Source organism: Pinus tabuliformis, chromosome 2_1, assembly GCF_031772625.1.
Source record: "Pinus tabuliformis cultivar Carrire ecotype Pingquan chromosome 2_1, CPIR1, whole genome shotgun sequence".
NCBI lineage: Eukaryota > Viridiplantae > Streptophyta > Pinopsida > Pinales > Pinaceae > Pinus > Pinus tabuliformis.
This window is the reverse complement of record NC_142299.1, coordinates 694,029,534-694,052,711: the sequence shown is the minus strand read 5'-3', so window position 1 is coordinate 694,052,711 and position 23,178 is coordinate 694,029,534. Positions and strand designations below refer to the sequence as shown.

At 39.6% G+C, this 23,178-nt stretch overlaps 1 protein-coding gene across 1 annotated transcript in view; it reads right to left on the bottom strand.

The window, feature by feature from the left end:
* LOC149202493 (uncharacterized) overlaps positions 1–23,178 on the bottom strand; it is a 153,488-nt gene that overhangs the window by 87,166 nt on the left and 43,144 nt on the right. Inside the window, exons 3-4 of the mRNA XM_089401606.1 lie at positions 10,161–10,311; positions 3,877–3,948 (exon numbers count right to left, since the gene is read on the bottom strand). Of these exons, the coding sequence (XP_089257732.1) occupies positions 3,877–3,948; positions 10,161–10,311 (223 nt within the window). The remainder of the gene's footprint in view (positions 1–3,876; positions 3,949–10,160; positions 10,312–23,178) is intronic.

Sequence of the window (23,178 nt, the reverse complement as noted above, 5' to 3'; positions counted from 1 at the left end):
ACAGACACAATGGGTCAAATGGTTGCCTCTGGCTGAATGGTGGTATAACACTTCCTTCCATACAGCAACAAAAATGACCCCATTTATGGCACTTTATGGGTATCAACCACCATCCATCACATCATATTTAAGAGAAAATTCTAAGGTTCAGGCAGTGGAACATCACATCGAACATCAACAACAAGTCCTCCAACTCTTAAAGGATAACCTCGTGTTGGCACAGAATAGAATGAAACAACAGGCAGATCAACATCGCAGTGAAAGAAGTTTTGATGTAGGTGATTGGGTATTCCTACGGCTACAACCATATAAGCAAATGTCCCTCAAGCAAGCTAAGAAGGATAATAAATTATCACCAAAGTATTATGGTCCGTACAAGGTGTTGCAAAAGATTGGTACTATGGCATACAAATTGGAGCTTCCTGCAGCTTCTCGATTGCACCCAGTTTTCCATGTTTAATGTTTAAAGAAGGTTATAGGCGACAAGCTCCTAGTTCAAACAATATTGCCAGAACTTGACGAGGAAGGAAAAATTATATTGGAACCGGAAGCAGTCACAGAAACAAGAACTCGACAGCTACGAAATCGATCAATTTCAGAGTATCTTATCAAGTGGAAGAACTTATCCGCTGAAGATTCCACATGGGAGGATAAGAATTTTATGCAGAAGTATCCAAAACTACTCAAGCGTTGAGAACAACACTTTTTTGAGGGAGGGGCACGTTGGGTCCCCATAATACTAGTGATTACCCCATTACTATTGTAGTTATACCCCTTATTAATATTGTTGTGCCCCTATTGCCCCCATATTGTTATTACTGTGCCCCATAGAATCCCTCTATTGTTATTTTTGTGGCTTTATATTATTATTGTTAGGTCGGCTGGATTATATTGTGACTCCTTAGACTCCTATATATAGAAAGGAGGTTTTGTCATTTGAATCATCCAAGAATTGTTCATTTATGTAATGTAAAGGAGGTTGCCCCCTCGAAGAGGCTGAATTCTAAGGCGTTGATCTATCTTTTCTATCTTTTCTTGAGGTGGTTTCATAACACCAACATCAGTGTAGCAAACACATTGAACTACACATGCATTTCATCAGAAAGCTCATTCATGACCATGTTCTTGAAGTGCAATATTGTTCAATCGATGATCAAGTTGCAGACATCTTTACAAAGGCTCTCACGGAGGTGAAGTTTACTAAACTTCGATGTATGGTTGGAGTTCAGGAAGATGTCACTAGGGGGGATAGGCTCTAATGCCTCCTTCCTTCTCCTATTGTGTCATATTTGTACAGCCTTCAATCCTATCCCAAGTTGTTCTTAAGGGGGAATGTTAAGATATTCCGACACATAGGAAATAGTTAAGTATAACTTGGTCTAGTGTATAGTTAGGTAAAGTGTGTTTCTTTAGTATGTACTTTTTGTAACTTACAATCCGACGATCACGATATGTTCTGGACATGAAGTGATCCAACGGTTCATTCAAGTCTCGGTATTACCAACACTTGATCTGTGGCTTAACACCTGATTGGTCCATGATCTCTATTTAAAGAGCATGGAGGGTCATTTGTAAGGTGACCGTTCATGAGAAAAGTTTATGTAAATTTTCTTTCTTTTACATTAATAAATTGCCTGAAGTGACCGCGTTGGCTCAGGTCGTGGACTGTTTCCCTCTTTGAGGGTTTTAAGCACGTCAAGAATACTGGTGCACTAATCTGTGATCTGTTTGTGAACGATGTCCTTTGGTGTTCTATCTGACGAACTTACCCTATAAATTCCTACAAATTAGGATAAGTTTAGTGATTTTCCATCATCTATTCTTGATTACCAAATGAAGCAAGGTGATTTACTAATTTTGGAAAGTCATGCTTGAAATGACATACATGACTTTCCATTTTTGGAAAGTCGCTCTAGAAGTATTAGAAATGAGATTTTATGCAAGGAAATTCATCCCTTAGCTACCAATTTTCAACACGTGGGCAATTTTAGGGCTTGTAAAACCTTAATTCTTCATAAAAACTTCAACTTAGGGTAATTTAAAGGCTTGCAATTCTACCTGTTGACCATATCTTGCAAAGAAACTTTTCCTCTTGCTTATATGCCTAGATGTGCCATTGTTGAGATAGATCTTGAAACCTTAGGCTATAAGCCCTATCCTATAGGCTTCTTCATAAGTACATTGCTCCTTATTACAAAGAACTGTGTCTTGTTCCTAGTGTGAAGTACCTTGGTCTAGCCTCCGAGAGTGTCACCTCGATCCTATCAGCATAGAATACCCTTAGGTGGCCTACAATGGGAAGCCTCTCGTGTGGTGAAATTCCACTAAAAAGGAGGTGAAATACTAAGGTGACAATGGCATCCACCTCATTGTTGCATCTTAGTCTAGCTTTGGCTTGGTGAGGCGTTTCACAAGGCCTGCGAGATTTTGAAGCAACAGTCTGTAAGGAGTCTGAGCTGTTAGAAATACATAAACATATTAGTCTTTTCACTGAGGCCTCAAGTGCATTTGGTAAAAACTTGGTTAAGTTGGCAAGATATGTGGATCAACTAGGTAAGCAATTCTAATTTAATTTTCTTTTAAAGTTCAATTGTTTACAATTCAAACTGTAAATATTCACTTTTTCAGCCATACTTAGAATCTAAATTGTTATACAATGAACTAACTATAGTCCATGTCTTTGTAGCACATTAGTGGGAGTTAATTGATAGCAAATGACCTCAATTGCAAAAGTTTGATGTTAGAGTCCTTAGCCAAACTTGTACCACTTCTAGTCGTGAGAGCAATTTGTTTTTTGTTTAGCAAATAGACACGAAGAAGAGTATCATCAGGAACAAAAACAATTAAATGATATGCTCTTTGTAGTATAACCTTCGACTAATGCACAACCAGTTGATGATCAAAAGACCAAATCTAGATCCCATTTCGTTGGAGATTATTGATCCAACATCAAAATGTGTGGACGAGACTCAACTGGTTGAGTTTGATCTTGATTTTGATATTGATGAAATGGATTTATGGGAGGGTTGATCCCAATGCAGATTTGGTAGTGCCAGTAGAACCATAACCAGTAGTTGAATCAAGCAAAGGCAAACAACTAATGGAAGGCCACTAGTCTTGTAGCTTAACCAACTCATGCTTCTATTAGGTCTAGTATTGTTGCCACTATTACTACTATTGAGGTTGCAGAGGAATCCTCAAACTCTGAGCTAGATGATATTTATGTAGCTCTTGTTGATGATCCTAATTCTAGTAGTGGTGATGAGTTTGATAAGGATTGATCATGTTGATCACTAATATGTCTACTTTTAGTAGGCTATGGGTTGAGTATGTTGTCGCATTGTTTTTGGACTCTAGAGAACATTTAGAGCCTCATTGGGTACGCATTTTGTTGTTGATATGTATAACACTTGATGCCACTTTGATATGTTCACCCTTACATGGTATATAAATGAGAAAACCTTGCATATTTTGTCTCTAATGGTTTGGAATCAAGGTCTGAAATTTTAAAAATAATTTTTTAATTAAAATTTTTTTATTTCATGTATTTTTTAAAAGGCTAGTACGTTGATATTTGACCAATCTGGCTTTTTTGGTCATGGTTCAAAATCTAGTTTGATAGGTGGACCGGATCGATTACCATTTCTGATTTTTAAAAGTATATGTTAGATATGGCTTCAATAATATCCATTCATAAAATTTCTTCTAAATAGAAAAGTTATATTGAAAATAATTTTAATTTAAGTAAACAATCATAATATGTTAAATAGTTTTACAAGTCCTTACATGTAATCATCTACTTCATAAGATTATTAATAAGAAAAAATAAGTCGGAATTTTAGGATCACAAATTCACCATGAGAAAGAAAAACTCACAAGTATTTTAAAGCAAATATATCACCAATCTCATTAGGAATTCGTCCAAAGAGAGCATTTCCTTCCAAGTCACTGCATACATAATATAGTTAATAAACTAAGGTCAGCATGGGTTATAAAATGTTGCTAAGTAACCCTGGTAAACCATAATAATCATCATAAATGCACATAATACGAAAACTTAAAAGTAGTATATTAAACCTATGGACTTACTTAAAGTATTTCTAGTCTCATTAGATGGCCAATCATTGGTGAAATTTCTCCACCCAAATTCAAATGAGAGGTTCAAAAACAAAAAAATTAGGGACAAAATACAAAAATATCAACCACAAAATCATAACTAAAACAACTCTGGGTAGAAGAAAAATACTTATAAGTTCCCAATGGCAACTTTCTTAATTTCCAATATAGCATATGTTAGTTTTTGGTAGCATTGGAAGTGCTCTAGCCTTGAAAATTGGTGGAGAGGCTAAGGCACATGAGTTTTAAAAAACACACAAACCGTTTGGTGAAATTCCACCCAGATTGTATGTTATTAAAATAATTAATATTTTTAATGGAGTTCCTAAGTCTAAACTTAGGGAAATTAATATATTAATGGGTATTAATCAAAATATAGGTGAGAATGATCGAGAAGGTGGATCAAGTCATATTTTAATCTTAGTCGTTGATTAAAGACTTAATCTCAACTTCAACAAGAAAAATATAAAATGGAGGATTGGGATTCATTTCAAAACACACAAAGAGATTAAGGAAATCGATTTTCTATGGTGAGTTCTCAGGAGGAAAATCGATTCAAGAGATCTTGCAGCGGAGGGGCAGAGAGAATCCAAGATGACTTTCCAGAAAATACAAAACAAAGAGGCCGAGAGAGCTTGCAAAGAAGTAGTCCAGTAGTCAAGAGAGCTGACGCAAACAGGTTGCTTGTCACGCAGAATCCAGAACTGTCGGAACAACTTAAACTATTGGGAACTATCGGAGCTATCAGGAACTGCTGGAACGCAACGCAGTAGCCGGGAGAGCTGACGCAGAAAAGTTCTGTGTCACACAGAATCTAGAACTGTCGGAACAACCAAAACTGTCGGGAACTGTTGGAACTGCCAAGAACTACCGGAACTACCAGAACAGCTGGGGGAGCTGACACAGAGGGCAGAGAAGGTGACACAGGGCGTACGCAGGGCCAACGCAGAAATGGTCGGGGTTAGTTAGTCTTGTGCCGGATCAGCGGGAATTCTACTAGGTGAAGTGAGGTAAACCTCACCCAGATTTTCCACTAGTATTTTCTCTGTAAAGGATTGCTAGATGAGCATCCTAAATTGTATTCAGATATTTACTACCAATAATAAGAATCCTCAGATCTGCTGCACCGGTTTTCCCACATTGGGTTTTTCCGGGGATGATTGTCCAAAACAAGTGTGTCAATGTGATTGTTCATATGTTGATATTTCTCTTACCGTTTAATTTTCAGTTCTAGTTTGTGAAGTCTGCAACTGAATTTATTTTGGTATTTACTAAAGTATTAGTAAATAACTTATCATAAATAAGTAGGATAAATAAATCAATTATTGCAGCAAATTTTCACATGGTATCAGAGCAAGGTTTAGGCAAGATGGAAGCAAAGAAAAAGGGCATGAAGAACATTAGGGATCAGAATATTTCCGAATTAGCTTCTAGGCTGGAAGAGGAGTTTGTTTGCCTACCAAGTTCTGCATCAATTGAGGACTGGTACATTGATAGCGGGGCTTTAGCTCATATGACTAGAGAACGAGAATATTTCTCGAGCTATCAGGAGGAGCAGATGAACTTTCAAATCACATTGGGTAACAGGACGAAGTGTACCCCAGTAGGAAAAGGAACCGTTATATTCCATGCAAGTAGGAGATAGTCTTCGGGCCATGAATGTACTGCATATGTCAGGTATGGGAATGAATTTGATTTTTGTCACCCAATTACAAGATAAGGGATATGATGTATACTTCATTGGTAATAGAGTATATGTCAAGCATCCAAGGTGGAAAAAGAGGGCCCAGATTGGAACTCGAAGCAACAGATTATACAAGTTTCAACTTGAGTCTCTTATGGCATTGACAAGCAATAATGTCATTGGAGAAAAAGAATTAAATGAGTTGTGGCATAGGAGGATGGGACACTTACATCATGGGGCGTTACGGATGCTCAAGGAAACTGTTACGAGGGTTCCAATGCTTACTACCAAACATGATGATACATGCAGAGGTTGTGTGCTAGGTAAGTACGCCAAAGCCGGATATTCCAGAAGCAACAATAGCGCTAAGAGTGTATTGCAGTTAATACACTCAGACATTTGTGGTCCGATGTCTACAAGGGCCATCAATGGCGCTGAGTATTTTGTTACCTTCATAGATGACCATTCTAGGAAAACTTGGATCTATTTTTTGAGAACCAAGGATGAGGTCTTTGATCAGTTTAAAGAGTTTAAGGCTCTAGTGGAAAACCTGACAGGAAGGAAGATCAAGATATTGCGCTCAGACAATGGCAGAGAATACACGGATAAGAACTTCATTGATTTATGTGCAAGAGAAGGGATCTGAAGAGAATGGACAACACCCTATAATCCAGCACATAATGGAGTCGCACAAAGGAAGAAAAAAGCTATTGTTGGAGTAGCAAAGGCGATGTTATACGATCAGAATCTACCCAAGTTTTTATGGGCAGAAGCATGCAGCACGGTTGTACACATTCAGAACAGGACTCCTCACAGGGCTTTAGGAAAGAAGACACCAGAGGGAGTTTTCACGAGAAAGAAGCCAGAAGTAAGTCACCTCAGGATATTTGGAAGTGTAGCTTATTGCCATATTCCAAAAGAGAAGCAGACCAAGTTAGAGCAGACTGCCAAAGTTGGGTATCTAATAGGTTATAGCGAGACTTCAAAGACATATCAAATCTACATTTCGAGCAGCAAAAAGATTGTAGTAAGGCGGGATGCGAAGTTCATGGAAGATAGAGCCTTCAGGAAATCTCATGAGATGCCATTTGAAGAACAGGATGAGGATGCTCCTCTAGTCCAACAACAAGGATCAGATCTGGCAAGAAGACAAGTATTTGGTTCAAGCACAGTAACTAGTACTAGCATCTCCTCAAGAGAAGAGGACCCAGGAGTGTCACAGTAGGTACAAGAAGAGGAACATATGGAACCTCCCACCAGCAGTGGAAGAACTAGTCGAGAAGTACGACAAACTCTGAGGGATGCAGAGGAATTCATTGGAGCTCCTAAAGCCAAGAAAAGGCAACGTAGACAACCTAACAGGTACCAAGCAATGGTAGCTCAGGTCGAAGAACCCTCTAGTTTTCAAGAAGCCGTACAACACCAGGTATGGGTGGATGCCATGGTGGAAGAGTATAGTTCTATCATGACAAATGATGTCTGGGAAATTGTACCAAGACCAGAGAAAATATCAATTTTAGGTTCGAGATGGATCTACAAGATCAAGTATGCTACAGATGGCAGCATAGATAAGTACAAGGCTAGGTTTGTCGCAAAAGGAAGGAATAGTCTATGAGGAAACCTTTGCCCCAGTAACTCGATATACCTCTATCAGATCCATTATATCCCTTACAGCACAAACGGGATGGGAGATTCACCAAATGGATGTCAAGACAGCGTTCTTGAATGGGGTGATAGAAGAAGAGGTATATATCGAACAACCAGAAGGTTTCGAAACGCGTGAAAAGAGAACTCATGTGTGCAGGTTGAAGAAAGCCTTGTATGGGCCAAAACAAGCACCCAGTGCTTGGTATGGTCGAATTGGCGGCTACTTACAGCAGTTGGGATTCATCAAGAGCAATGTCGATCCCAATCTTTATTATCTGTTGGTAGAAGGTGAGCCATTGATTCTAGTATTGTATGTGGATGATCTATTTCTGACAAGATCATCCAGACTCATAGAGGATTGTCAGAAGAACCTGGAAATTGAGTTTGATATGAAGGATTTGGGGCTAATGCACTATTTTCTGGGATTGGAAGTTTGGAAACAGGATGGTGAGATATTCCTTGGCCAAAGAAGATATGCATTAGAAATTCTGAAAAGATTCAAAATGCAGGATTGTCGACCTATGGCTACGCCTATGCTTACCAACTGGAAGAAAATAAATACTTTGAGAGAGCAAGAAGTGGACCCCACCTCATACAGAAAACTCATTGGGTCACTTATGTATCTGGTCAACACCAGGCCAGACTTGTGTTATGCTCTCAACACCCTTAGTCAGTTCATGGTGGATCCAAAAAGGGCGCATTGGGCAGCAGCAAAGCACATTCTCAGGTATGTGCATTGAACAGTAAATTTTGGATTAAGGTACACCAAGGGCAATGATATCGAATTGAGAGGATTCACTGATGCAGATTGGGCAGGAAGTTCAATAGACAGGAAAAGTATCACTGGGTATTGCTTCGATATTGGATGTGGAATGACCTCCTGGTGCAGTAAGAAGGAGAAGTTTGTAGCTTTGAGCTTCGCTGAAGCTGAGTATATGGCAGCTAGCAAAGCAACATGTGAAGCTATATGGCTCAGGAAATTGCTTGTAAATCTATTCAGGAGAAGGATGGAAGCGACAAGGATCTTCTGTGATAATCAAAGTTGTATCAAGCTCTCTGAAAATCCAATATTTCATGATCGCTCCAAACACATCGATATTCAGTGTCACTTTATCAGAGACTGTGTTCAACGTGGAGCGGTACAGTTGGAGTACACTCCCACAGGAAATCAAGTGGCAAACATACTCACCAAGTCTCTAGGAAGAGCCAAGTTTGTTCAATTTCGGGCACAAATAAGTATGTTGGAAAATCCCTTTCAGTAGAATGATGTAGCGTTTGAGAGGGAGTTGTAGTACAAATGCAACAGCGGCAATGGTAGTATCATGGGCAGCAATACCGTAGCAACAGTAGCACAGTGTTCTGGCAGCAGCAGTGCAGAAAGGAGATGCTTCAGAAAAAGAGCAACATGCAAGTGGACACTGTTGCTAGAGCACTTTCCTCGCTAAGAGGGAGTGTTAGTTTTTGGTAGCATCGGAAGTGATCTAACCTTGAAAACTAGTGGAGAGGCCAAGGAACATGAGTTCTAAAGAACCCAGAAACCATTTGGTGAAATTCCACCCGAATTGTATTTTATTAAAATAATTAATATTTTTAATGGAGTTCCAAATTCTAAACTTAAGGAAATTAAAATATTAATGGGTATTAATCAAAATATGGGTAAGAATGATCTAGAAGGCGGATCAATTCATGTTTTAATCTTAGCCTTTTATTAGAGACTTAATCTCAGTCGTTGAAGACTCAACAGGAAAAGTATAAAATGGAGGCTTGGGGTTCATTTGAAAACACACAGAGAGATTGAGGAAATCGATTTTCTAAGGTGAGAAGTTCTCAAGAGGAAAATCGATTCAGGAGATCTTACAGTTGAGGGGCAGAGAGAATCCGGGAAAAAGACTTTCCAGAAAATACAGAATAGAGAGGCGGAGATAGCTTGCAGAAAGGCATCGCAGTAGCCGGGAAAGCTGACACAAAAAAGTTGCTTGTCACGCAAAATCCAGAACTGTCGAAACTGTTGGGAACTGTCGGAGCTCCCTGGAACTGCTGGAACAGCAAGGAGAGCTGACGCAAACGCAGCGCAGTAGTTGGGAGAGCTGACACAGAAAAGTTGCCTGTCACGCAAAATCCAGAACTGCTGGAACAGCCAAAACTGTCGGGAACTACGAGAACTGCTGGAACAACTGGAAGAGTTGACGCAAAGGTTAGAGAAGGAGGGTTGACGCAGAGCCTGAAAGGTTGATGCAAGGCCTATGCAGGGCCAGCGCAGAAATAGACGGGGTTAGCCAGTCTTGTGCCGAAACAGCCGGAGTTCTGCAGGATGGAGGTAAAACTCACTCAGATTTTCCACCAGTATTTTGTCTGTAAAGGATTGCTAGATGAGCATCCTAGATTGTATTCAAATATTTACTGCCAATAATAAAAATCCTCAGATCTGTTGCACTAGTTTTCCCACATTGGGTTTTTCTATGGACGATTGTCCAAAAACAAGTGTGTCAATGTGATTGTTCATATGTTGATGTTTCTCTTGCTATTTAATTTTCAATTCTAGTTTGTGAAGTCTGCAACTAAATTTATTTTGGTATTTACTGAAGTATTGGTAAATAACTTATCATAAATAAGTAGGATAAATAAATCAATTATTGGAGCAAATTTTCATAGCATATTTAACATATATTAAGTTTACAAGCTAGCATATAGGAAAAAGAAAATCCAAACATACAATTGTACAATAGTGACATTATTACATGTAAGACCCCACCAAGTGCAATAGTCATTGCAATCTTTGGATGAACCATTGATCCAATCATACAATGTATTGTCAGTGTCTTGAAATGATGCCTTGACTTTTAATAGAACTCTTGCAAAAGGACCTGTAAATAAAAACAGAAAAAACTTGAATCAAATGAAATATCCAAATTTTTAGAAATTACCAAAAAAACCTAAATTTCATGATATGATTGGTCTTTTACTAAAATGGGATAGAGTTTTTTTTATGTTTGTGCATTCTTTATAAAATTAAAGAAAAGAACAAGGTAGGCAATCATTTGTCATTGTATCTAGTGAGAAAAACTAATGTGTTGATGATAGGGCTTCTTTGTTATGGTTGTTCTATATGTTGAATTTCATCTCTATGTTGAATATCATTGTGCTATAGATTATTCTCCATTTGTTGCAAATTGCTCTCTGTTAAGTTATGGTATGTTCTATGCTTATAACAGTTTACTTCTTTTTCTTATTATATTCCACAGATTAGCAATCACATGTACATAAAGTAAAGTGCAGATAGAACATTAAACGATCGACAGAAAACAAGCCAAGACAAGAGACACAAGATGTGGCAGCTAGCCAGGGACAAACCCCACAATGTGTGGGGAAACCCTTTGATCAAATCTTCTTTTATCTTAAATAATTCAGCAGAGAGAAATAGTACAATAAATCTGATTCATATCAGCAGTAGCAAACCCTAGATCAGCAGCATCATCATTAGCGGCTTCTTTATCAAACTAGGGCAGACGATATCTCCCAAACCGACTGTCAGATTGACTTCATTCCACCACCAAAAGTTGTGGCTTCCAGAGGAGGTTCAGATGAACCTACAACACAGTTCAGATGAGGAGATCTTCTAGGCCACATAGGTCAATCTTTACTTCTGCAGTTGCAGCTTCAGTTTCAGCAGTTTCCGGCTTCAAACTAGGGTAGTCGATATCTTGCAAACCGTTTGTCGAATTGACTTCATTCCACCACCAAAAGTTGCGGCTTTCAAAGGAGGTTCAGATGAACCTACAGCGCAGTTCAGATGAGGAGATCTTCTAGGCCATGCAGGTCAATCTTTACTTCTGCAGTTGCAGCTTCAGTTTCAGCAGTTTTCGACTTCAAACTAGGGCAGTCGAAATCTTGTAAACCGTTCGTCGAATTTGTTAGGATATTCCGACACATAGGATATAGTTAAGTTCAACTTGGTCTAGTATAGAGTTAGGTTAGAGTTAGGTAAAGTGTGTTTCTTTACCGTTGTACATTTTGTAACTTACAATCCGACGGTCACGATATGTAGTGATCCGACGGTTCACTCTCACCTCGGTATTACCGACACTTGATCCGTGGCTTGACACCCGATTGGTCCATGAGTTCTATTTAAAGCGCATGGAGGGTCATTGTTCGGGTAATCCGTGCATGAGAGAAGCTTATGTAAATTTTCATTCTTTGATTAATAAATTGTCTGTACCCACGTTGGGACAGGCCGTGGACTGTTTCCCTCCTTGCACTCTGAGGGTTTTAACCACGTCAAAAATACTGGTGTATTGATTTGAGATCTGGTTGTGAGCGGTGTCCTTTTGGTATTCTTCTGTGGAACTTACCCTGTAAATTCCTACATGGTATCAGAGCTATTTGAGGGCCGCGTCCGTTGGTGATCCAAATCTGAAGCCGGTAGAACTGCATGCGGCTGTCGTTTCCTAGATCTGCTGTTTCTGACTGCTTTCGGGCCGAGAGGACTGCTCTGTTGCATTCGGAGCATCTGTTTCAGTGAGGAACCCCTTTCGTTTCACGCGAAAAGGTTTCCGGTAGCCCTAGCTGCGTCATTTTTCAGATCGGGAGGTATACAGTGTTTTTTTTTGCAGTTTACTGTCATTTTCTCTCTGCTTATTTCGGTTTCGGTTTATTTAGCCTTTTTTTTTTCCGGATCTATACCTTTCATTTCTGCGTATGCTCTTTGCCCTGCGACTCTGTGCGATCTGGGCAAATCAGAAACAGAAAGAAAGGATTTTTCTCATGCGTATGCTCTTTTCCCTGCACCTTAGTGTGATCTCGGAAAATCAGAAACATTGAGAAAAATATTTAGTTTTTCGGCTAAAAGCTAACTTTGAGATTTTTTTTTTTTAAATTTCTAGTTTTTTGGCTAAAGCTAACTTCGAGCCGTAAGGTTCGTTTTTCTTTGGATATTCGTGTTGGGTTTTGTGTTTTGTGTGGGAAAAGAGTCTTCCCAAGGCAAGCACGCAAATCGAGGCCCCCCCCCCCCCCCCCTCTCTCTCTCTCTCTCTCTCTCTCTCTCTCTCAAATCTTTTGTATAGATCAATTGGTTCAAAGACCTTTTAAGAGAGTAGAGGTCTTGGGTTCAAGTCTCCATTTTGTGGGGGCGGATTTTTTCATTCCCGCACATTCGCGCACTTTGCCGGCAACGTCAACAATTTTTTTTCAAAAAGCCATAACTTCTTCATCCGGAAGCCTTTTTCAGAGCCGTTTTTTTTAAAACCGCCTATTTTTTCGAGATCTATCCATTGGACCACTTACTTTCAGCATCTTCAGCTTCAGTTGTTTTTCAAAAATGGAAAGTCCATGCCAAGTCATTCTTGACAGCACTAACTACTTCCAATGGGTAGCCTACATGGGAGATTTACTTAGAAGTAAAGGTCTCTTCAGAATAGCCACAGACCAAGAGAAGAAACCCAAAGATGAAGACAAGGCCGAAAAATGGGAAAATCGACAAGATCAAGCACGTGGTTGATAGGAATGTCTGTTTCTCCTGATCTTAGATTCCACATTGCAGAAATTGAAACTCCTCATGAAGCATTAGAAAAACTTGCTAAAGTTTTTGGGATTAAAAATGAAATTAGATCCCATCAACTTGAAAATGAGCTGCTTACTTTGGATCCTAATAATTTTTCTTGCATTGAAGATTTCTTGTCCAAATTCAAGAACCTTAGATATCTCTTGGAAGGTGTTAAAGTTAAGAAAGATGATGGTAACCTTATTTATTCCATCCTCACTAAGTTAGGGCCAGCCTACTCTGTATTTGTTTCCACTTTCCATTCTACCAGGGAAGCTTTCATTTGTCAAGGCAAAGACTACAAGCCCCCTTCCTTTGACTCCTTTTGTGATTCCTTAATAAGAGAACAAGAAAAACTCTTACACCTTGGTCTTCTTAATCTTGGAAACTCTTCCACAAAAGCGTTAGCCGCCCAGCAGTATCCAAATTCAAAGAATCCTAAGAAGTCTTATCCTCAAAGGAATGGTCCTAAACCAACTCAGCCTCAAGATGAAAGATCATTTCAGCAAATGATAAGACCAATAAAAACAAATGGAAGAAGACTGATAGACATTGTAACTTTTGTAATCGAGATGGCCACTTAGAATCTAAATGCTTTAAGAAGATGGAAGCCTTGGAAGCCGCAATGAAGAAACATAACATCCATCTGGAGCCTACTTCAACTTCAACTTCCGGAACGGCATTTTCTGCATGTCATCGTCAATCATCTCAGTCTGGTTATGCATTAAATGTATCTTCTTCTTCTTCTCATTCTCATGAGTGGCTCATTGATTCTGGAGCCTCTTGTCACATGGCCAAAAACCAAGCCATGTTTTCTTCTTTAAATGATTGTAACACCAAAAATATATATGTTGGTGATGATAGATCTCTTAATGTTGTAGGGACTGGAACTGTTCATCTAGACAATGGTCAGTTCAATGATGTATTATGTGTTCCAAACTTATCCTGCAACCTTCTATCTGTCTATCAGATAACTCATTCAGGTGAAGGTAAAATTGTTGAATTTTCACCTCATGATGTTGTAATCAAGGATCTAAAAGATCCTAAACAGATTCTAGCTACTGGTCTTGCTGATGATTCCAAAAGGTTGTATAAGTTTCACAACTTTGGGTCATCCCATCTTCCCTCAGTATTTGTTGCTCATAATGATGAAGTGAGCAAACTTTGGCATGAGCGGTATGGTCACTTAAACTATCGCTCCCTTCAGCATCTATGTAAAGAAAACATGGTGACAGGTCTTCCTATGGTATCTTGCAAAGATGGTGTTTGTTCCGGATGTGTACTCGGAAAACATCATCGGGACAGTTTTGACAAACGTGCCTCTTGGCACGCCTCAGCCCCTTTACAGCTTGTGCACAGTGATTTATGTGGTCCTCTTCCTGTTGCTTCATTCTCTGGCTGCAAGTACTTCTTAACTTTCATTGATGATTTCTCTAGACGCACTTGGGTATACTTCTTAAAACTCAAGAGCGAAGTATTTACCACCTTTTTGGCCTTCAAAGCATTTGTTGAAAAACAATCTGGACATCAAATTCTTAAGCTAAGAACTGATAATGGTGGAGAATATGTTAAAAATGCATTCATCAACTTTTGCACCGAAAATGGAATTCAAATGCAACATACTGTTCCATACACTCCACAACAAAATGGTGTAGCTGAAAGGAAAAATCGCACCTTAAAGGAAATGGCTAATTGTATGCTGCAATCTAAAGGACTCAGTCTTAGTTTTTGGGCCGAAGCAATTAATTGTGCAAATTATATAATCAATCGCACTCCTACTAAGGTTCTAGAGAATATCACTCCAGAAGAAGCTTGGAGTTCCATTAAACCAGATGTAAGTCACTTTCGTGTGTTTGGAAGTGAAGCATGGGCCCATATTCCAGATGAAAAGCATAAAGCCTTAGAACCTAAGAGTGAGAAATGTACTTTTGTTGGATATTCTGAAGATGTAAAAGGCTATAGACTTATTCCATTTAAGTCCAAAAATGTTATCATTAGAAGAGATGTAAAATTTGATGAAAATAAATCGGCCTGCGAGCCTAGTCCGGCGGATGTGCCACCTCTTCCTATCTCTTCTATCTTTGAAAACATTTCTTCTTCTGATGATGAAAGCGAGGATGATAATCCTTCCCCACCTTCTCAGGATCCTCAACTTCCAAGATGGGTCCGTGCTACTCGGGATGCAGCAGGTGATCTTGCCGGTGATCCTACAGATCAGCGACGTACACGTTCTCAGTTTGAAAGAGCCTCTTCTTTACTGGCTCAAGCTCCAGTAAATCATGATCCTGACACTTTTGCAGAAGCTTCAGGCCATCCACATTGGGAAACAGCTATGAATGAAGAATATCATTCATTGATGACAAATGATACATGGGATCTTGTTCCTCTACCAAAGGGACGCAAACTTGTTAGATGCAAATGGGTTTACAGAACCAAGTATGGACCAGATGGGAAAGTTGATAAACATAAAGCTCGTCTAGTTGCTAAGGGCTTTTCACAGGTTGAAGGCATTGACTACACTGAAACCTTCTCTCCAGTTGCCAAAATGAACTCTATCCGCCTTGTTCTTTCCCTTGCTGCCTCTTTAAAATGGGAAGTCCATCAAATGGATGTTAAATCTGCCTTCTTGCATGGGGACTTGCAGGAAGAAATCTATATGGAACAACCCATTGGCTTCATACAAACAGACTCCAGCCTCGTTTGTCGACTTAAGAAATCCCTTTATGGCCTCAAGCAAGCTCCTCGAGCTTGGTATGCCAAAATGGATAGCTTTCTTTTAGAATCTGGCTTTTCTAGGTGTCATTCTGACAATACTGTCTACACCAAGAAAGTGGGCAACTCTCTCATCATCCTTGTTCTTTATGTTGATGATCTTATTCTTACTGGTAGTGATCCCAACCTTATAAACCATGTGAAGTCCAGCCTTAAAAAGAAATTTGAAATGACAGACTTAGGACACTTACACTATTTTCTCGGTCTTCAAGTCTTGCAATCCCAAGAGGGTATTTTCCTTTCCCAGTCCAAGTATGCTTGTGATATTCTTCGTCATTTTCACATGGAAGACTGTAAGCCAGCCCCTTCTCCCTTTCAGTCTGGAGTCAAACTTTCAGTCTCTTGTACTTCTCCTGAAGTTGATGCTACCTTATACCGTCAACTTGTCGGAAAACTCTTGTATTTAACCCATACTCGTCCTGATCTTTCCTTTGTTGTTGGCCTTGTTGCTCGTTTTATGCAAAACCCCCGTGAAAGTCATTGGAAAGCAGCTAAAAGAATACTTCGTTATGTTCGAGGTACAATACAGTTTGGGATTCATTACAGTGCCAAAGCAGCTCCTCTGTTAGTTGGTTTCACTGATTCTGATTGGGCTGGTGACCTTGATGATCGGAAGTCTACTGCCGGTTATGTCTTCACTCTTGGTTCAGGACCTATTACATGGGCTTGTAAGAAACAGGCTGCCATTTCTCTTTCGTCAGCAGAAGCAGAGTATCGTGGTGCCGTGGAAGCTAGTAAGGAAGCCTTGTGGCTTCGTCAGATCCTATCAGAGTTTGGCTTTGAGCAGCAGCATCCAACCACACTTTGGTGTGATAATCAAAGTGCCATTCAGCTATGCAAAGATCCAGTCCAGCATCAGCGCAGCAAACACATTGAACTACACATGCACTTCATCAGAAAGCTCATTCTTGACCATGTTCTTGAAGTGCAATATTGTCCAACGGATGATCAGGTTGCAGACATCTTCACAAAGGCTCTCACAGAGGCGAAGTTCACTAAACTTCGATATATGCTTGGAGTTCAGGAAGTTGTCACTAAGGGGGGATAGGCTCTAGTGCCTCCTTCCTTCTCCTATTGTGTCATATTTGTAAATCCTTCAATCCTATCCCAAGTTGTTCTTAAGGGGGGATGTTAGGATATTCCGACACATAGGATATAGTTAAGTTCAACTTGGTCTAGTATAGAGTTAGGTTAGAGTTAGGTAAAGTGTGTTTCTTTACCGTTGTACATTTTGTAACTTACAATCCGACGGTCACGATATGTAGTGATCCGACGGTTCACTCTCACCTCGGTATTACCGACACTTGATCCGTGGCTTGACACCCGATTGGTCCATGAGTTCTATTTAAAGCGCATGGAGGGTCATTGTTCGGGTAATCCGTGCATGAGAGAAGCTTATGTAAATTTTCATTCTTTGATTAATAAATTGTCTGTACCCACGTTGGGACAGGCCGTGGACTGTTTCCCTCCTTGCACTCTGAGGGTTTTAACCACGTCAAAAATACTGGTGTATTGATTTGAGATCTGGTTGTGAGCGGTGTCCTTTTGGTATTCTTCTGTGGAACTTACCCTGTAAATTCCTACAGAATTGACTTCATTCCACCACCAAAAGTTGCGGCTTTCAGAGGAGGTTCAGATGAACCTACAGCGCAATTCAGATGAGGAGATCTTCTAGGCCACGCAAGTCAATCTTTACTTCTGCAGTTGCAGCTTCAGGTTCAACAGCTTCCAGCTTCACATGTGTGAGAGAGAGACCCATTTCTGCGCAATAGAGAAGAGACTCATTTCTGCGCAGTAAAGAGAGAGAGATGTGATGAGAAGAGTGAGTGCAAATGAGGAAAAGTCCTCTTATATTTATACACAACATTGGTGTTTGAATAGATGCGACTGTTGGGCTTTTGAGCCTACATGAGTTGTGGGTCGGCTTGATAATAATTCCATAATCAAAATAAATTCATATCTCGATGAATACTTATCGAAATCAGATGATCTTTATATCAATCCTACACCTCTCGATGAGAGGAATATAATAAAAATATTATCGGCCATGAATAAGATGAACCACATGAAGTTTTGCCCTGGTTGCCAATTTTAACACTCTCCAAGTTTAACAATTGATATTAAAGTAATTATTGGCTTCAAGGAAACATTGTTGTTGTGAAGCTGAGGAAACTCAATTTATGAAATCTTGGTTCGTTGGGGCCTCGTTTTGAGATCTTGATTGAAGATCCTTTTAAACCTAGTTGTTTAGGTTAAGGATATCAAATTGTAGTGTTGCATTGTTGCAAAAGTGATTTTTTGCGGTAGCTAGCATCAATGAGAGGTTGGGGATAATAAGAAGAGTTGGGACAACAAGATTAGGTATGCTCTTTGGTCTGATCACACGATGGTTAAGGAATATGCAAGTTAGAGCCCCTTCAAGTTGGTATATGGGTTAGAAGAAAAGCTCCCCATACAATTGCAGTTGCCCATCTTGCATTACCTGAAGGCAAGCACCAAAGAAAAATATGTCGTGCAATCTAGAATAAATCAACTCTTTGAACTAGAAGAATCTAGATGCCTTGATTTGGATCATATGAGCAAGAATCAAGAAAAGATTCAGGCATTTGATCGAAGGGCTAGGCCTAGAGATTTTGAGCAAAGAAGTATGGCCCTTGTTACCGACTCCCTGTGGGTGACACGCATAGGAGAATTTTTTATTCTAGATGGTCCTCAGCCCGCAACTAGCAACCCCTTGCAACCACCAAATAGCTCAATGTGCCATTATCTCCACCACCTGAGCTAGCCATTATGCTCCCTCACTCATCTGTTATGATCGTATTTTTGAAGGTGGGCCTTCCAACCCCAAAGGTATGGCTTTCATTATGTAGTTGGGTATTTTTGTTTACTTATCATGGACACTTCTGGGCATGGATTAGTGGGGGTTTTCAGCAGAAAGAAATGGCTTGGTTTGTACTCTTGTCCCCTTGTCTGATTTGGTGGTTAACCTTGTATCCTACTCCCATGGGATCTCCTTTAATGGCTACTAGCTTTAGGAGTGGCGCTCATGGGAAATCCCAATTTCCGTTGCATGGTCCCACTTCTCGACACCACATACATCACTCCCCTCCACTCATTATAACCCCTTTTCACATATTTCCCATTTGGGTCCACATTTGTCCATTGGGTCCACAAGGAGTTAGCCTCCCCCTCCCCTTGTCTCCACTTTGGATCGGGTCTAGAATGATGCCCCGGATGTTAATGCAACTAAAAGGAAAATAAAAAGCATAATTTGGCCAATCTCAATAGAAAATGTACCATAAAATGCAAAAGATGTTCGGGACATACAAATTTAGCACGTGGGCAAAAGCCAAACATGAGCTCTACCCCCATCATTATGGCCATCACCCCAGTTCCTAAGGCCCCTGCATCATTAAGGAACCCATGATTGTCACAACCCTTGGTGGGCAATGAACTTTCCAATCTTAAGGGGTATTCACTGCTATATCATTCACATCATGCTCTCATCCCCTGGAGCCTCGAGCAGTTATAAAAGAAAAATCAATAAAAAGGAAAAATGCATATAAAGAAGAGTGGAAAAACAAGGTTGGGGTAACTCATGTACGACGTTTTCTCCCTCCTACATCTATACACTCAAGTGTGGGCTTCCCTCATCATAACTACCCTTGTACTATGGCATGTGGCTCGGAGCCTTCCCCTGATACCCCACTCTATTTCACCATTAATATCACATAACACCTACCACTTGATGGATGTACCATGGACATGTCGCTCCCTTAAAAGTTGAAACCACTTAATAGGGTCCTTGATTAACCTCCTTCTTGAACTTGGAGACACCTGTACACTCTTAAGCCCATTATGGAAGGGCATGCCACTATGAAGTGTCCACTTGGTTCCATGATTTGTAAGCTTCTTTACTCAATTGCATTAACATTTGTTGCACTGGAAGGTGAGGAGACGCATTCGATCTTCTATAGGATTGTTGGTGGATCTTCATCTATCTCATGATTGTTTCTCTCTGAGAAAGCTACAAAAATATCCTCAGCGAAGGAAGAAAGGCTTGAAGTCATCCTTAGTGGTTTGTTTTCTTCTAGAAGGAGGCCGAGGCAGTGAGGAGTGTTTTGTTTTGGGTTTTCTATTCTGTCAGAGGAGCTAAGATACTTATGAGAGAGAGTCGCAGGAATTAAAGGTTTTTCTGGGCAGTATGTATGGGCCTTCTAATCATTTCAGAACCGGATTCTTGAACAACAAATAAGACGGAGTCTGGGTGCAGCCTTTGCAATGACCTGCTCCGAGTAAGAAAGACTTCAGTGCTCGTTCTGTCTTTGTTCTAGCCGCAGGATAGGAGCTGCTACAACAGTCGATTGAATCACCTATTTCAAGGGGCATAATTCCTAGAGAGTCTCTTCTCTTGAAGTCGCAGCAACCTGAAGGAACAACGCAATTAATCTAGGGCTTCTTCTTGTGATTGGTACAAGGTTGCCTCTATCCTTAGGTCTTCAAGTGGATGTCAAGGGAGCAGTCCTCTGTGAGAAGGATGCATTTTGATTTAGGGTTGTTGGTATGCTCTTGATTCACTAAAGTTATTAGATCCTCTATTGGCAAGTTGTCTTCATTGTACTCTCTCTGTTGAACACTTGATTTAAATAATAAGAAGATTTGATCAAGGGTTTTCCCCATCTTGGGGTTTTTCCCTGGCTTGTGCCAATTTTTGTGTTCTCTTGTCTTGGCTTGTCTTCTGCTTATAACTACTCATGTTCTTTCTTCTTTTACTATCAATGGGTAATAATTTATGTGATTGCTATGGAATTAATCTTGGAGCTCATAAGATTCATTGATGTAATTGTCCAAGCAAAGAACATGTTAAATTTAACATGGTATCAGAGCTCAAGTGAGGGCAAGCCCAAGGAAGAGAAAGCAATCACTAAATTTGTGGACAAATCTCCATGTTCTCCTCTCCCTGCAAGCCTGAAGTGCTCAGCTGTAATAATGCCAAACTAAGGATCTTTGTTCTAAGGAGGAGTACCCTTCAAAGTTGAGATCTTTATCAAGGTCTATAGGTGACCATGAGGAGAAATATCACAAGCATCATTAGAGGGATAAGGTTTGTTTATAGTTTAATCTGGTCTCTTGGAGGTTTGGTCGCTTTATATAATCTCACTTTGTAATGGCGTATGCATATGAAGAAGTCTCATCTTCATTCTATGATCTTGTATAGTTGTTGTAGTTTATGATCAGTGTTGACACAATAGTTTTGCTCCTCGGCACAATGGTCTCGGCATAGTAATTTTTGGCATAATCTCTTATATATATATATATATGAGTAGCCTATATGACAAAGCAGTATGACACAGATATGATCATCGCAACGTAACAACTATATATTGTGACTCCTATATTATTATATATTGCAGCAGAGGTATCTGTATCTAATATTTTGTAGGAGCTCTGAGATATGTGTGGACACCTTGTTAATCATTATATGTAGAACCCTTGTTACTTATAACCCTGAAGAGTGTCAAAATCATTTCGACCTTTCTTCCAACGCCTAAAGAGTGTCACAAGATAGAGTTTTCATTAATCTATACAACATCATTAGTGATGTTAACATATTTTGTTGATTTTGAAAGAATCATATTATGAGAAAATTGATCTGCAAGAAGTCATAAATGCTTCTCCAATAGAAATATACTCCATCGAATTGGAAGCCAGGGATTGTATGCTGCACTACTTCAAACGAAGGTATATCACAGCCCACATAACCAGGGGGTCCTCAAAGGAAAATGTATTCTATTCTTATGTAACACATCTGCAGCTCCGCGGAAAGAAGTCTAAGTGGAAATTTGACGTGAAATGCGACATGATTTCTATCTTAACACTGGAGCATACATATTGGATGCAATGAATTTTCTTGTGCTAACCTAAAGTTTCGTAAGGGTTTTCTATGGAAATAAGAAATTTATGATTTTCTCTATGGTACTTAAGCACCTACAGAAATCGTTGCACCAAAGTTGTCTCTAGATCAGCGTGACAGTTTTGAATAGTCACGATTTTTTCAGCTCGAACAAAATACTCAAACCTGACATATTGCAGGCAACACTGATCGAGTGACCTATCTCATTCTGAAGCTCAAAACATTTGTGGCCTTTGATGACTTTTTGATCTACGACTGGAAGAATTGAAGCACCTTTTCACTTATCAATGGTCTCTTGTACAGCATATTCACCTCAAGACTAAAGTGGATCTCTGAAAGATTCGGACCAGGCATTATTGTTGACCTGTGGTTGAAGGTGGCGAAGCAAAAACACTTAGCAAAATTAAATGGTTGACTGTACAAATCTAAGATATATGTTATCATTAGAGCTCGGTGAGTATTAAAGCCTAACTCTGCTGCAATTACCCCCGTGGCCTAATCTCTATACTTGTGCATGATGTGTACAGTTTATGAGTGATGTAGAAGTGATCCATGTTTATTATGGCAACAATTTGTGTGTTGATAATTGGAATGCATTGATGAAAGGTCATGGTTAATGATCAATACTGGAATGAATGCATGGTGCACATGGTTCATGCTTGAAGTAACTCATATGATTACTCACTGGTACGTAATTTGTGTGATTGAAGGCTGGGAGTAGAAATGATTGGCTTGGATAGATTTGTATGTGAGATAACTTGTTGTACACCATTTTTGTTGTACATTTAAAAAGGGCAAGGAGTGATCTAACTTGAAATCATGTGTATGAAGTAAAGACTGCTATACACTGTATGACTTTATACGCTTAATAATGCACATAGGGCTATGCAGGATCTAAGTTATATGTGCATACAACTAGTGAAATCAACTATACATGATAAGGACAAAATCGTGCATAGTGTATGATGACATATTTGTTGAAAAATGTGTTACTAGGTTTGGTCTTCATTAGTATGAAATGCATTCTTGTAAATGTAAAATGAAAAAGAAATTATTATTACTATTGATGCATGGGTTTCATGCTCAAGTTCTTTTATTTTATAGGTAAAGCAACCATTGAGTGCTTCTACGGTTTGTCCTAGGTATAAGTGTCATTGTCATATATGGGAGACCCTATGGGCACATTGTAAATTGTAAAACAAAAATTATTTTGTCTTGAAAGTGTCAAAATACCTCCAAGATCAAGTCGGCCTAATGAGTTGTCAAGCCAGCGTACATGAAGAGCCACGTCCACTCTTTAAGAAGCCTATATATAAGAGGAACACGTCCTCCATTTGGATATCTCTCACTCTCTCATCTCTTATGCGAAGAAGACAGAAGAAAAGGAAGTCGAAGAAGGAAGTGTGAAGGAGAGAAGGTTGAAGAAGTCGAAGTGTTTGGGTCTTTCTCTATTCTTCTAGAAGTGCGAAGTTAGGGTTTCTGCGCTGGGATATTCTGAGGTTCGATTTT